Source organism: Gymnoscopelus braueri, assembly GCF_963280865.1.
Source record: "Gymnoscopelus braueri genome assembly, chromosome: 12".
Taxonomy (NCBI): domain Eukaryota; kingdom Metazoa; phylum Chordata; class Actinopteri; order Myctophiformes; family Myctophidae; genus Gymnoscopelus; species Gymnoscopelus braueri.
Window position 1 is genome coordinate 52,701,017 of NC_137614.1, and position 15,492 is coordinate 52,716,508.

Below are 15,492 nucleotides of genomic sequence, written 5' to 3' on the forward strand. Positions count from 1 at the left end.
CCCTCCCCCGTGTGAAAAACCGAGCAAGAGGAGGCGTCAATCTCTAAACAAACCCGGGAAAGTCTTCATCTTCACTTTCCGCCTCAAAGATGTCCAGTACCTTGCGCCTTTGTATGTCCTCCAGTTCCTTAACTGTCGGGTTGGAGCTGGGGAATCCTAAGAAGTCCTCATCCTCACTTTCCGCCTCAAATATTTCCAGCACATTGCGCCTTTGCATGTCCTCCAGTTCCTTAGCTGTCGGGTTGGAGCTGGGGAATCCTAAGAAGTCCTCATCCTCACTTTCTGCCTCAAATATTTCCAGCACATTGCGCCTTTGCATGTCCTCCAGTTCCTTAGCTGTCGGGTTGGAGCTGGGGAATCCTAAGAAGTCCTCATCCTCACTTTCTGCCTCAAATATTTCCAGCACCTTGCGCCGTTGCATGTCCTCCAGTTCCTTAGCTGTCGGGTTGGAGCTGGGGAATCCTAAGAAGTCCTCATCCTCACTTTCTGCCTCAAATATTTCCAGCACCTTGCGCCGTTGCATGTCCTCCAGTTCCTTAGCTGTCGGGTAACAGGGCTTTAGGTGAGATACATGAACAACGCGCATGTCCTCCCCCGTGTCCTCCTTCACCACCTGATAATTCAGGGGTCCCGTTTGTTTAAGGATCCGATAAGGGCCTTGCCATTTGGGCGCAAGTTTGGCTGTGAATTTCTTTTCAGCTTTGGAAATAGGATGAGTCCAGTACCATACTCGATCGTCCTCTTGCAACTGCAGATCCCTCCGCTTCTTATCATAGTTGCGCTTTTGCCGTAACTGTGCCTTGTAGGTGTTCTGGCTCACCATTTCTCGCAACTCGCTCAGCTGTGCTGTTTTACTGTAGCTAGGGGCAGTAGGTCTGATGTCCTGAGGCTGCAGGCTTCGATCTAGAGGCCCTCTCAGGGGACGATTCAAGTTGATCTCAGCCGGAGTAAATCCTGTAGATTCCTGCACTGCGGTGTTCAAGGCAAAGCGGAATTCAGGCAGGTACTTATCCCACTGAGTGTGTTGATTGCCCACATACGAAGCAACCATGGTTTTCAGGGTCCTGTTTACCCGCTCCGTCAAGTTTGTCTGTGGATGGTACGCGGTGGTGAACCTTTGGGTCACGTTCCAGATTTTACAAGTTTCATCCAGGACCTCTGAAACAAACTGGGATCCTCGATCAGAGAGTAGGTAGTCAGGTACACCCCAGCGAGTTAAGATGTCCTTGATCAGGACCTGGCTGATGGACTCCGCTGTGGCGCGACGTAGGGGAAAAAGCTCCACCCACTTGGAGTAGTAGTCAACAAATACTAACAAGTACACATTCTGCCGACTGCTTCTGGGGAAGGGCCCCATGAGGTCCACCCCAAGCATCTCCCATGGGCGGGTGACGACAGTCTGTTGTAGTTTTCCAGCCGGTTTCCTCCCCTCAGGCTTGTATTTCTGGCATATCTCGCATTCTCTGAGATAAGCTTTAACATCAAGACTAAGCTTTGGCCAGTACACTACAGAATGTAGCCGTCGGTAAGTCTTAAACCTACCCAAGTGGCCCGACAATGGGTCATCATGGAAGAACCGCAACAATTGGCGGCGAAGAGAGAATGGTATGTAGACTTGATACAGAGTACGGTGCGGTAACTGGACCACTCTGTAGACCTTATCTTCAAGGATGGTCAGTTTGGTGGTAGGATTGATCGTTTTTTCTCCGTCCTCTGTAATGGAGTCATATAGGCCCCGCACCTCTGCATCCTCCTGCTGTACTTTCCACAAAGTCTCATCAGTGAAAGGTAATTCAGACTTGGGGGAATCCTGGACCGACAAGATTGTGGCACACGTCAAGGAAGTGACTCCTCCATCCACAGGAGCTCGAGAGAGGGCATCCGGGACAGAATTGTACTTCCCTTTTCGATACTCCACTGCGAACATGAACTCCTGCAGCCTTAGGGCCCACCGGATGAGTCTGGAACTGGGCTTACTGGTCTGGAAGACCCAGACTAGGGAGGCGTGGTCGGTTACCACAGTGAAGTATCTCCCCTCAAGATAATAGCGCCATTTTTCCAAAGCCCAGACCACAGCAAGGCATTCTTGCTCGGTAGTAGAGTAATTACGCTCTGCGGCATTCAGCGACCTGCTGGCGAACGCCAACACTTCCTCTCTGCCAAGCCCGGTTTGCTGTACAAGAATTGCACCTAGACCCACCTCACTTGCGTCCGTGTACACCACGAAAGGATAGTCGAAATTGGGGTGGCCCAGAATCGGAGGTGTGACAAGCAGTCCTTTGAGCTCATCAAATGCCGATTGACACTCTGGGGTCCATTTAAACTTGGCTCCTTTTCGTTTTAGTGCGTTAAGAGGCTCAGCGATCTGAGAGAAGTTGGGTACATAGCGGTGATACCATCCCGACATTCCTAGAAATCGCTGAACGGATTTCAAGTTGGTGGGTACTGGATAACTTTGTACGGCCACGGTTTTGTCAGGGTCAGCTCGAATTCCCTCTGCGGACACAATGTGCCCAAGAAATTTCAAGGAAGTTCGGCCGAAGTGACTCTTTTTCATATTGACTGTCAGTCCAGCTGCTTTTAGGTGGTCAAGAACTGCCTGAATGTCCTCAAGGTGCTGCTGTTTGTTGGTGGAGTAGATGATAATGTCATCGAGATAAACAAAGCAGATCTTCCCTTTAAGAGTTTCCAAGGTGGTTTCCATTAGGCGTTGGAATGTGGCTGGGGCATTTTTCAAGCCAAAAGGCATAACCTTAAAGTGGAATAAGCCTTGCGCACACACAAAAGCAGTCTTAAGCTGACTATCCTCATCCATCTCTACTTGCCAATATCCACTATTCAGATCTATAGTGGAAAAGATGGTTGCTCCGGCCAAGGACTCCAGAATTTCTTGGATGGTTGGAATAGGGTAGGCATCAGCAAGTGTGATGGTGTTAAGTTTGCGATAGTCAACACAGAATCTGGGCTTTCCGATCTTCCTGGGAATAATTACCACAGGGGCAGCATAAGGTGAAGAGGAAGGCTCTATGATGTCGTTTTCAAGCATCTCATCAATCAGCTCCCGGACTACGGCTTGTTTGGTAGGGGAAAGTCGGTAGGGTTTCTGCTTCAGAGGCATATCATGAGTGAGATGGATTTTGTGTTTTAGAACAGTAGTACGTCCCAGTCGAGTGGTACAGACATCTTGATTAGCATAGAGCAGTTGGTACAGCTGGTCCTGTTCACTGGTCTCCATCTGAGATTGTTTCACCGCCTCTATTAAGAGATCCTCAGATGTAGTCAAAGGAGACAGGGATGAGGGCGCAACTGCAGAGAAGAAAGCAAGTGTAGAATGATTCTCTGGCAGCTTAACCCCTTGCTGCAGGAAACTGAACTTCTTGCTCGGGTTTGACTGGAACCAATACTGCTTGTGGGCCACATTTCTCTGGATTCCACTGCAAAACATGAAATCCAGTCCCAGAACAATAGGGAAGGCCAGGGTCTCAACAGATAAGATAACGCAAGGTATCATGTAAGTTTGGCCAGACAGGCGAACATACACCTCACTCCATCCCAAAGGTTGCTTAGCTGCCCCGTCCGCCAGATACAGTGGTCCTCCTCTCCATGGTTTCAGGTGATTCTGTGGGGTCTTAATTTCCTTCCACAACTGTTCGTTCAACAGGGTGTAAGAAGCGCCGGTATCTAGAATCGCTTTTCCTGTCCATGAACCTATCGATAAAGGCAACACCAACTGCTGCGGGATTCCCGAGGAATAAGTGGGAGCAGCTGAAGGTAGGTAGGGATGGGTGTGTATGGCGTTGTGGTTAGGCTCTGTCTGGGTTAGAGTTCCTAGAGTCGAACGCTGTGGAGCAAGGTTTTGGGAGTTTTGGGAGTTACTGGGACCAGGTACATGGGGAGGGTGGGAAGTGTTTGGGTTAGATTGCTTGTAACAGTTAGAAGGGGAATGGCCAACCTGTTTGCATTTCCAACAGTACACCGGGGGTTCCTTAGAAGGAGCCTCACTTTGTGGGGAAGGGTCTGGCCTATGCGTTTGCTTGCCTGGGCCCTTTTGCTTGTGCCTATATTGCTGCTGGCTCTCCCGATCCTTTTCAAACTGTTGGCCCAGTCTCACCAGGGCCTCCACAGTGTTGACTCTTCCTCGTAGCTGGCTAGCAAGCCAAGGATTAATATTTTTCAGGATTAGTTTGATTACGTCCCCATCGTCAATGTCAGGCCTCCACCTACGGCACAAAGAGTGAAAACTGTAAACAAAGTCTCGTGCATTTTCCTTGTCCCCTTGGACACGATTCCGCACTCTGTCCGCCAGTTCCTCTGAATAATCCTCTGATAGGAAAGCTGTTATGAACCCGGTCTCAAACTCCTCCCATGTATTGACATTCAGTCTGGCCACATCCCACCAGTCACGGGCTGTGCCGTGCAATACATTTCTTAGGGTGGCCAGTAGTTCCTCATTCGTCAGGGGATTTAGGGTCATGAAGTCTAGGCATTTCTCCACAAACAAGAGAGGATCGGGGTTATCCTCGCTCTTGCCAAAGGTGGGAAAATCAAACTTAATGGGCTGTCTGCGTCGTTCACCCGATAAAGATGAGCTCTGGGGAAGAGTGGTTTGAGATGGAGGGTTTGTATGAGATGGAAGGACAGTATGAGAGAGAGGGACCGTGGCAAAGGTCTTATGGACAGCACCAGGGTGCATGGTAGACTGGAATGGTGGTTGAGGGGCTGGCCCAGGTGGTCCAGCTGCGGCCTGCGTAGGAGGAGTCACAAGAGAGCTCAAGTGAAAAGAAGGCTCGATGGAAGTGGCTACACTGGTAGCAAGCGAGTCCAGCTGCTTTGAAGTTTGGAAAACCTCAGTTTGGAGGCGGCTCACAGATATGGCAAGGGGAGAAACGGCAGAATGCATATCCTTGAGCATGTCTGTGTGGTGTTGTTGTAAACGCCATGTCAAGGTACCCGTGAGCTGAGCTTTCACATAGTCCAGTTGTTTTCCCAGAGTGTTGATTGCTTCCTTTGTCCGAGTTTCCTGCAGGTGCGTTAATTTTTCCACCACATATTCAGAATGTTGCACTTGCTGCCTACTGATTGTTTCCAGTTTATGTAGAAGAAGAGTTCGCAGCTCTTGTTGAGCTCTTCCGAGTTCTAAAATTTCCTCCTGCATAGACAGCGGATCCACATTGCTTTGAGGCCTGGTGGAATTCAAGTCCGGTTCCTCCTCAAGTTCCATGTCTATGAGAGAATGAACCGTTGCTCCTGTAGTCCTTCCCAAAATCCTTGTTGGGCTACTTCCACCAGGCATGAATAAGTCCACTAGGTCATTCACAACCTGCCCACCTGAGAGTAGGCACTCCACATCAGTCGCTGCCAGACCAGGTACTATGCCTGACCAGGTGGCCTCTGCCAGCCCAGGTACTATGCCTGACCAGGTGGCCTCTGCCTGACCAGGTGGTTCAGTGACAGCCTGTGCCACTACCACAGGAGGTACCACTGTCACCTCCAGTATTTCCGCCATTAGTGAGAGGGGAAAAATATATATATATTTCAAACACTGAACACTTGTTCAGTGTTTGAACAAGTGTTTTCAAAACTTATTCAAATTAATTAGCTGTTCCATTGAATCCCATCTGGGGTGCCATTTTTTATGTAACGGTTTAGCTTTGTTTGGGGTTTGGGGTGCCAGTTAGGTCAAGCCTAACACGAATTTAGTCCAGCTTGGACAAAAAACGCCTTTAAAAAAAACCAACCTTACACAGGATTTAAATGCACACTTGAACCAAATGAACCTTAAAACCTATAACCAGGGATGGATTAGACACAAAAGAACACCTTTAACTCAATAAACAATAGAATGAAACACACAATAGAATGAAACACACAGACACAAAATAACTCAGTTTTGACTTTGTATTATAAACTCCAGCCCACACCCGAAATCCAGTCCACAGTTTGCCTAATACCACACAGTTTTAGCGTCAGTTCAATATAGACAGTCAATATTCCCCATCCACTGTTCCTTCAAAATAGGTAATGTACAAATGTATGGAAACCTTGGTTAACCAAAACAAAATAAAAGAACAAAAGAAAATGCCCCACGGCCTTTACCGTGGTGACAAACGAAAATAGGCCAACCAGTGTACCGTGTGTGTGTGTGTGGGAGAGGGGCAGATCCAGGAATCCACTCCGTTTTTTCCGGTCAGCCCAGCTGGCTGCTCCGCTGCTGGTAAACAAACTGCACGGCACGGCACGGACAACTCCCGAGGGTTAACGGCTGGGGGTTTGTGTCCTCCACAAGGATCCGGACGGTTTGTAGTTTGTTCAACGGACAACGCGGACTTTTTAACGCGGTCGCGGGTGGTTTCCAGGGACGTCTGCTCTGCTTCACTATCACACAGTGACTGACACACGGAGGACGCCATCTTGGCTAGTCCATTCATAAAACGTGAGTAACGTGGGGGTGTGACGGAAACTGCACGTTACCGTCTGTACATGGCTCGTGGGCGTGGATAACCGTAGTGGTGTGTGCATGGGGGTGTGTGTGCGATAGCTGATCGCTACACCACACTGTGGTGACCAACAGAGAGCTGTACCACACTGTGGTGACCAACAGAGAGCTGAGCCAGAAGGCAAAGCTCTCCATATACCGGGCTATCTTTGTTCCTACCAGTGTTGATTTTGACAACAATTTTTGTTTTAGACATAGTCTTTTGAATGAAATATCATTTAGTTTTAGTCATATTTTAGTCATTTGAAATGTTTTAGTTTTTGTCTAGTTTTAGTTGACTAAATATCATAACATTATAGTCGACTAAAACTACAGTTGATTTAGTCCACTAAAATTTTATTTTGCCGGGCTTGATGGTGTCCTAATAATGGCTGATTTTACACTTTGTTGCGTGCTGAAAATAGCAGAAAAATAAAATATATGAATGAATGAATGAGTCAGACTGTACTGTACCTTCATGTGTTCTATGGAGTCAGACTGTACTGTACCTTCATGTGTTCTATAGAGTCAGACTGTACTGTACCTTCATGTGTTCTATGGAGTCAGACTGTACTGTACCTTCATGTGTTCTATGGAGTCAGACTGTACTGTACCTTCATGTGTTCTATAGAGTCAGACTGTACTGTACCTTCATGTGTTCTATGGAGTCAGACTGTACTGTACCTTCATGTGTTCTATGGAGTCAGACTGTACTGTACCTTCATGTGTTCTATAGAGTCAGACTGTACTGTACCTTCATGTGTTCTATAGAGTCAGACAGTGATGTAGTGTTGAACTTGTACCTTCATGCGTTCTATGGAGTCAGGCTGAGAGCAGGCCTTGAGGATGAGCTGGGTATGCTCCATGTACTCAGACAGTCTCTGAAGGAAACTCAAAGGCTCGTTGAAGGACACTGGCATTGCTATTTTGGACAGTTCCTGTGTGTGACCACAACAAAAGGACAGTCACACAAAGTCACACAAAGTCACAAATAGATGACATAATTAGGTGATAATAAAGGGAGGGGTTTCTATATGATATTTAAAGGGTAGCACAGCGCCATTGCAGTGCAATGTGCAATCCCACATTACAGCATGCGTATACGCTTTGCTTTTATCCACTACATTGCCTCTTAAATGAGGCGTGAAAAAAAAATATATATATATATATATATATATATATATTCATTGGATTTGAATGTTTACACTTGTAGTAGTTTCTCTATAGCCAGACAAGGTCTGGAAAATACATTTGTTTTTGACTAATCTTGAACAGGATATAGACAGAAACATTTTCACTTTTTCAGCCATTAAAAAAATCAAAGTTCAAGTTAAAACAGCAAACTAGAAATGAAAGAAATACAATTTCTTAAAGTGTTTTTTTCTTTTCTCATAAAAAGTGATTGCATAGTATTTCAGTGATTCTGGCAGGTTGTGATATGTTCTGGTACATGTATGTTGTGGTCGGTTGTGATTGTGGTACTCATACAAAATAATAAGGTTTGTACACTGGTTAGATGCTCCGCTTTGTTTCATTGTGCTCAATGTTTACATCATCATATCTTCATTAGGAATAACATCTGGGTTAGCGCCCCAGCTTGTGTCTTCCGTGAGGAAAAAGCCTAACAAACCCACGGTGAGGCCTTTAAGGAGGGCCTTTCAAGCTAGCCACACGTGGAGCCTGCAGTACCACCACGGTACAGGTAACCATCTCGCCAGAATGAGATGTTTGGAACGGGGGTAGTCTGGTGCAGCGCTCAGGTCCTGGACCTGGTGAGACGGAGGAGGAGCCCGGCCAGGAGGCCGTCCACAGAGCCTAGTCCCTCCACGTGCCAGAGCCTCTCCTCTCCCCCGGCCCCGGCAGAGTAGTTCCGGAGAAGCGTATTGAGTGGCCCTGTCTTACCCTAAGAGGACTGACCGTGGGTAGCTACTGGGACGTGAAGTCGGGGCTTGATCAACCCCAGGCTGGGTCACCTGGGCGAGGGCGTATGTTGCGAGACCCGAAACACCCGATGACCCCAGGCTACAACACTGATGATACGTCCCAGGTGCATCCATGTGATGTTTTTTCATTACTGGTGATCGAAACATTTAGCGCAATTAAACAAAGTGGAGCATCTGACCAGTGTGTGGACCTTATTATTTATGTTGAACTTTGGTTTGTCATGGACACTGAAGTAGATGTGTGTGCATTATTGTTCTGTTGTGCTACTCACCATGCCCATACATTTCTTCAGCATGTTCCACACGCTGAAGTTGTTTCTGGACATCATCTGAGCAGGCAGGGCTTCCCTGGTTCACATTCAAACACAACTATGAGTGGCTCATAAACTACGTGTTTTATTTGTAATTAACTTAGGCTGCATTATTAAATGAACACTGGTATTTGATTGTGTAACAGCAAGACGTCTCACCTGCGCTGCCACTGTCCGTTCTCCTGCGTTGTTGTGCTGTGTTTACTGTTAAGAGCATCTTTATAACCCACCTGCTGCTCACCGGAATCATCAGACTCCATTCCTGAAATATGACGACGACAAATGATGCAGCTTGGAAGTCATGCTGTCAACATGATAACATGTCAACCATGTTATATGTCACATGTTCATGTGTGTCTGTGCAGACTCCACTCCACCAGACTGTGTAACCATAGACTATTGGTTCTCAAAGTGGGGTCCGGGGACCCCCAGGGGTCTGTGGGGGGGTTCCAGGGGGTTCCCAGCAAAATGTGTTAATATAGCATCACAATAATTTTAATCACTATACTTTGGCTATTCAAAAATAGCAGATATACAAGCTCATAGAGCGGCACCGAGTGCCGCGCTATGAGCTTGTACATCTGCTATTTTTGAAAATGTGTGAAAATTTGTGCAAACCTTTGAATATACCTTTTTTAAGCGAACATTTTCAACTCAAATCTTTGCTTCTGGGGGGGTCCCTGGAACAACATATTTGAGATGGGGGTCCGCGGCCAAATACATATCATTTTGGGGGTCCTTGACATGAAAAAGTTTGAGAACCACTGATATAGACTATGATATAATTTAGAATTTAGAACTGCAAAAAAATAAAAAGGTATATTCCCCAAAACAAGAGACACAGTGCTTAATACAATATAACTTATACAATTGGGGTGGTTGTATTTGGTCTCCCTGCTTTTTTTAAATTATTATTTTATTGAGACATTTAGATCCTGTCTGGTTTGACAAGTGGTACTGCCTGAGGGTCAAAATTCTATTTCTCCCCTGAGCAAGCAGGCAGGCTCTATTAGCTCAGTGGTCCAAATGTCAGCTTTTGCGCAGGACACCCAGGACCCCATCCAGGGTAGAAGAGGAAAGCTACAGAGAGCACCTTTAACTATCTACACGGTACACCTTCTAAAGACTAACTAAGTGAGTTTTTAAAGTGTTAAAGTCTGTCTCACCTGTCTCAGCATCGTAGAACTCCTCTTCGCTGGTCATAACTTTGACGTTCTCATCTACCAGCCTCACGAATGCAGCATCACACTGTTTATGAAGTTGACGTTCTCTTCTACCAGCCTCTTGAATGCAGCATCACGGCCTGCAAAGGACAAGCAAGGAAACCTTGACTTTACCTGAGCATGTTCACTTTATACTTCTACTCCACTACATCTCAGAGACACATATTGTACTTTTTACTCGACTACAACTATCTGACAGCATTAGTCACTGTAAAACTAAAGAAAGGAAGCGCTGCCTGCCTGGGTTCAATCACAGTTGCTCAAAACAGGTGCTCTTCAGTGGAACAGGTGTAGGCATAGAAGCTAAGGAACCCAAAGTTCTGCTTGTGTTGAGGCACACTGTAGGGAATCAATACTGAGGCACTCCGTCTTCAGGTGAAAAACATTAAATAGATTTATTTTACAGATGAGCAGGGCAAAAGCTGAGCTGACCGACACGTTTCAACCAAGGGGCCAGCCTGAGATTTTTACATTGACGCCAATACGGAAGAGACAGTTCATATGAATGGCCTGTATGGCGCTGTTTTACCCCTGCTGGTGTCAGAAAGAATTTATCTCAATGAAAGCGGATGGGTTTTTGACAAACTTTAGACTAGATTTTCTTACCTTAATAAACATTGTCATAAATACTATATGCTTCCAGTCGCTAGTTTAAAGTCCCCTTTCAATCATTATGATATGCGTTTTGCTAAACTATGGTCCCATTTATTTACAATATCTACAAGCTCATAGCGTGGCACAGAGTGCCGCGCTATGAGCTTGTAGATCTGCAATTTTTTGAAAAGTCGTGAAAATGAGCGCAAATCTTTGAAAATATATGTATTTTAAGGCAATTTATTTTTTACTCAAATCTTTGCTTCTGGGGGGTCCCTGCTGGAACAACATATTTTGAGATGGGGGTCCGCGGCCAAATACATATAATTTTGGGGGTCCTTGACAATTTGAGTTACAAATGTTCGCTTAAAAAATATATATATTCCAAGATTTGCACACATTTTCAGGATTTTTCAAAAATAGCAGATCTACAAGCTCATTGAGTGCCGCGCTCCAAAGAAACCTAAAAATGACACAGATGCGTTCCCGGTCTCAAAGGGTTAAGCAAGGCACATAACCCCTGACTGCCCCAGACTCTTTTTTATTTTGCGGTATTGCTCCTTACTCAAGTAAATCTGAGTACAACTACTGAGTACAACTACTGCACAGTTCAGTGGTCCTCAAACACTTTCATGTCAAGGACCCCCAATTTGATACGTGTTATTAGACCACGGACCCCCATTAGAAAAGATTTGTATGGAGGGTACGCCTGTCACAATTATTATTACATCATCGTAATGGTTTCCATGTTGAAAAATGTTCATGTTTTCAAACATTTTGAAAAGCTCCAAACTGAGCTTGTAGATCAGCTATTTCACCTATTCATGTTTTTTTGTTTTTTTATGTATAAAGTTATTAAATTACGTACGTTATTTGTCATGTCTGCCCTGTGCACCTTAAAGACATTTTTATTCATAATGTTCCATAATGTTCAACGACAGAAACGTGATTAAATCCTTAATCGCAATTATTTGAGTGACAAGTAATGGTGAAGTAAGGTTTCATAATGGAGACAGCCCTATAGGGCCAGGAGGACCCACGTTGTTTATTTTATCTTTATTACCATATTATTAGCATTACACAGTGGTGGAAAAAGTACTCAGATGTTTTACTTAAGTAAAAGTGGCAATACCACTATAAAAGATATTCTGTTACGAGAAGTAAAAGGCCTGTGTTCAAAATGTTACTTGAGTAAAAGTACAAAAGTATTGGCATCAAAATATACTCAAAGTACCAAAAGTAAAAGTACTAAAATGTTTGAAAATAGCAGATCTACAAGCTCACAACGCATCGCGATGCAACGCGTTGTGAGCTTGTAGATCTGCTATTTTCAAACAGCCTAGGTATAAAATAGGGCTAAAGTGGTTAATTTATTTTTTTTAATAATAATTTATATCTGCAAAGTACCAACTAACTAAAGTTTTCAAATAATTGTAGTGGAGTAAAAGTACAATATTTGCCTCTGAGATGTAGTAGAGTAGAAGTAAAAAGGTTAAAAAGTGTTAATACTCCAGTAAAGCAAAAAATCCTAAAAATTGTACTTATAAGTACAGTACTTGAGTAGATGTACTTAAGTTGCTTTACACCACTGGCATTGCATTATGTACAGAATTCGAACAGAACTGTCTAACAGGTGGAGAGAGAGAAACAGTCTTTCTTATACATTCTGTCATCAGGATAAAGAAACCAGAGAGAAATAGAGAAGTTTAAACTGTTCCTCATTTGGCTGCCTTTATGGGACCCCCTGGAACCCCTTCAAGGACCCATGGGGGACCCCGGACCACACTTTGAGAGCCACTATATGCACATGCACATAACACACACACACACACACACACACACACACACACACACACAACAACTGCAACAACACAACCTTGTTCTGGTAGTTATAAACAAAACCTGGTTTGTGACATGTAATGAATAACTCTGTCTGTCTGTCTGTCTGTCTGTCTGTCTGTCTGTCTGCCTGTACTTGTTGTTAGCTTTAACTAGTTAGCAGTTAGCTCTAACTGACCCAACAACCTTAACTAACGGCTGTAAATGATTAATTATGTAACATAACCGACCCAGTAACGCGGACACACACACATTAATGAAGTTGTTTGGTAAATAACGTGTAGATAAATAAATAAAGGTACCTGCGTGTCACAGGGGGAGGTCACGTCACAACTAAATGTGTAAATATGATATTACACCGACTGACACATGCTGGGCGGAAGGGGGCGGCAAGGACACCGTGACTGACGCGTGCGTCGGCCAATCAGATTGCTGCCGTTCCGGTCTGGGGTCCAGAGTAGCTGTAGAATACAACTCTCGTAGACGTATTTATGATTCTGACGTTTTCAATCTACGAGAGTTGTAGGGTTCACCCCCCATGGACACAGGGACTTTCTGCACTATGCCCCGTAGACACTCCAAACATGTACAAATTGAAAATAAAGGTGCTTACCCCCACGCGCCAAATGTTAACTGTCTCTACGTGGTAGTAGTTTAATGTAATAATCCATATCTTTCAATAAAGAAGTGTTTTAATGCCGTCTGTGGCCGATTCTGTCGGAAGTTCTCAATGGGCGGTAGTGACGGGTAGTGACGGGGCGCATCTGGTGAAACCCGGAATTACACTAAATGTAAACGAGGGTGAAAAAATGGCGTTCGGCCACAGACGGCATTAAAACACTTCTTTATTGAAAGATATGGATTATTACATTAAACCACTACCGCGTAGAGACAGTTAACATTTGGGGCGTGAGGGTAAGCACCTTCATTTTCAATTTGTACATGTTTGGAGTATCTACGGGGTATAGTACAGAAAGCCCCTGTCTCCATGGGGGGTGAACCCTACAACTCTCGTAGATTGAAAACGTCAGAATCATAAATACGTCTACAAGAGTTGTATTCTACAGCTCCAGAGCGGATACGGAAACTGTGTTGTTGGCGAATGACCGGATATAGTAAGGCGGGCTTCTAGACCGGATCAGACAGACAGACTGGTGTGTTTGGAACAGAAACCAGGAGTTATTTCGGTCAATTTTGTAGTAAAATAAATGATTAGATGTCATAGGTAATATAAAAAAAACGTATATAAAATAATAATAGAGTACTTTTTCCACCACTGCACCCTTTTACAAAACAAAGAAAACAATAAAAATGGTCAAAATGGAGATTTAAAAAAAAGGGGGAAAAAGTAGGCTACAAGGACAAATAAGACACTTTAAATGTATGTGACTGCTGTGCTGTATGTCTGTACAAGTATATATGCTCAAATAAATACGTTTATCATACAGAAGGCATATTCATTTTATGTTTGTTTATAATTATCTTTCTTCTTGTTTTTAAGTAAAACATTATTATTTGTTTAATTAGGGCTCAGTAGTGGGCCGTGGAAGAAGTAGGCCTACTCATATGTTTTTACTTAAGTAAAAGTATCAATTCCACAATGTAGATGGAGCCTATTCTCGGTTACAAGTAAAAGTCCTGTATTCAAAATGTACATGCGTAAACATATACTTAAAGTACCAAAAGTAAACTGGCATTGTGCAGAATGTCCCATTTCATAAGTTCAAAATGTATAAACATCTTTTGAAATGATGTGACGCATTGATTGATTTTTGATTGATTTTTGATTGAAAACTGGAAATCCTCCAGTAAATTGTAAAAAATACCAAAACATTTGACTTAAGGACAGTATACTTGAGTACATTTTCTTAGTTACTTTACACCATTGTCAAGGCAATTTCACAAAGTTACTCCAGTAACTTCAAAGGCCAGTGAGCCATGTTTCTTTGTTTGAGGTCAGCCTCTTTGTTTTAGGTTAGTTTTGAGTTTGGGTAGAGAGTCTTATTCATCTTTCATTTATTTTAGTGAGGCATTCCACATTGACAGCATAGATAGTAGAATGCATAGATAGAGGGCTCACCTCTACGCCAGTAACTATCGGCTATAATTATGTACATCTACTCAAGTACTGTACTTAAGTAGCCTACAACTTTGAGGTACTTTTACTTTACGTGATATATTAGAGACAAATGTTGTACTTTTTCACGCCACTATAATTATTTGAAAACTTTAGTAACTCAAGTTATCTTGTGAAGTTTATATTTAAGCTTACAATTAGGCAGTGAGTGAGCTCATGTAAATGCTCCATGAACTGAGGGACAGTGACTCACAGAGAAAGGGGGGGGACCCTGGTCAAGGCAGTGGGCGTGACTCACACAGAGAGAGGGCGGGACAGCCCAGCTATAGGCTTGTCAAGGCAGTGGGCGTGACTCACACAGAGAGAGGGCGGGACAGCCCAGCTATAGGCTTGTCAAGGCAGTGGGCGTGACTCACACAGAGAGAGGGAGGGGACAGCCCAGCTATTGGTTGGTCAAGGCAGTGGGCGTGGACCAAGAGCAGCTGCAACACTTCTCTGCATCCCTCTCTGTGTGATGGAGGAGCATCAGATCAGAGAAGATGCCAGACAGTATAAATACTTTGTAGGATCCATTCACTGCATGAGGGCTATAAACCCAGGACGGATCTCTGACTGTACAGGAGCTGCCTTTTCTAAATCTGAAGGAGGAAAACATCAAACTGACATCAAACAACACATGTGCCTGGATGGACATATTGATGCCTTTTGTGTGTTTTAAACTTTTTTTAAAAACTTTTAAAAAACTTTTTATTAGCCGTCTGTGTAGTTGGCAAGATCTGAATTTTGTTAATTTCATTAGTATTATTGTTCATTCTTTTTGATTATTTTTTTCTTGAATTGTAGCACTTTGAGATTTTATTTGGTTCAAATATAAAGTGCGTTTACAAGTAACATTTTTTATTAGTAGTATTATTATTATTAAACTGGAGATGAACAGAGGAAAGAGCACACAGACGCCCAAAGCACAGCATCAGCATCAGGGAACCAGCAGCCAAAAGAAGAAGCGTTCTTCATCATCATCATCATCATC

At 44.0% G+C, this 15,492-nt stretch overlaps 1 protein-coding gene across 1 annotated transcript in view; it reads right to left on the bottom strand.

Annotated features, from left to right (window-relative positions):
- The window catches only part of LOC308097018 (oxysterol-binding protein-related protein 2-like), a 30,543-nt gene extending 17,799 nt beyond the window's left edge, over nt 1–12,744 (bottom strand). The window contains exons 1-5 of the mRNA XM_080444576.1: nt 12,688–12,744; nt 9,896–10,032; nt 8,889–8,991; nt 8,691–8,766; nt 7,279–7,413 (exon numbers count right to left, since the gene is read on the bottom strand). Of these exons, the coding sequence (XP_080300702.1) occupies nt 7,279–7,413; nt 8,691–8,766; nt 8,889–8,991; nt 9,896–9,932 (351 nt within the window). The 5' untranslated portion in view covers nt 9,933–10,032; nt 12,688–12,744. The remainder of the gene's footprint in view (nt 1–7,278; nt 7,414–8,690; nt 8,767–8,888; nt 8,992–9,895; nt 10,033–12,687) is intronic.
- Nucleotides 12,745–15,492: the final 2,748 nt, after the last annotated feature.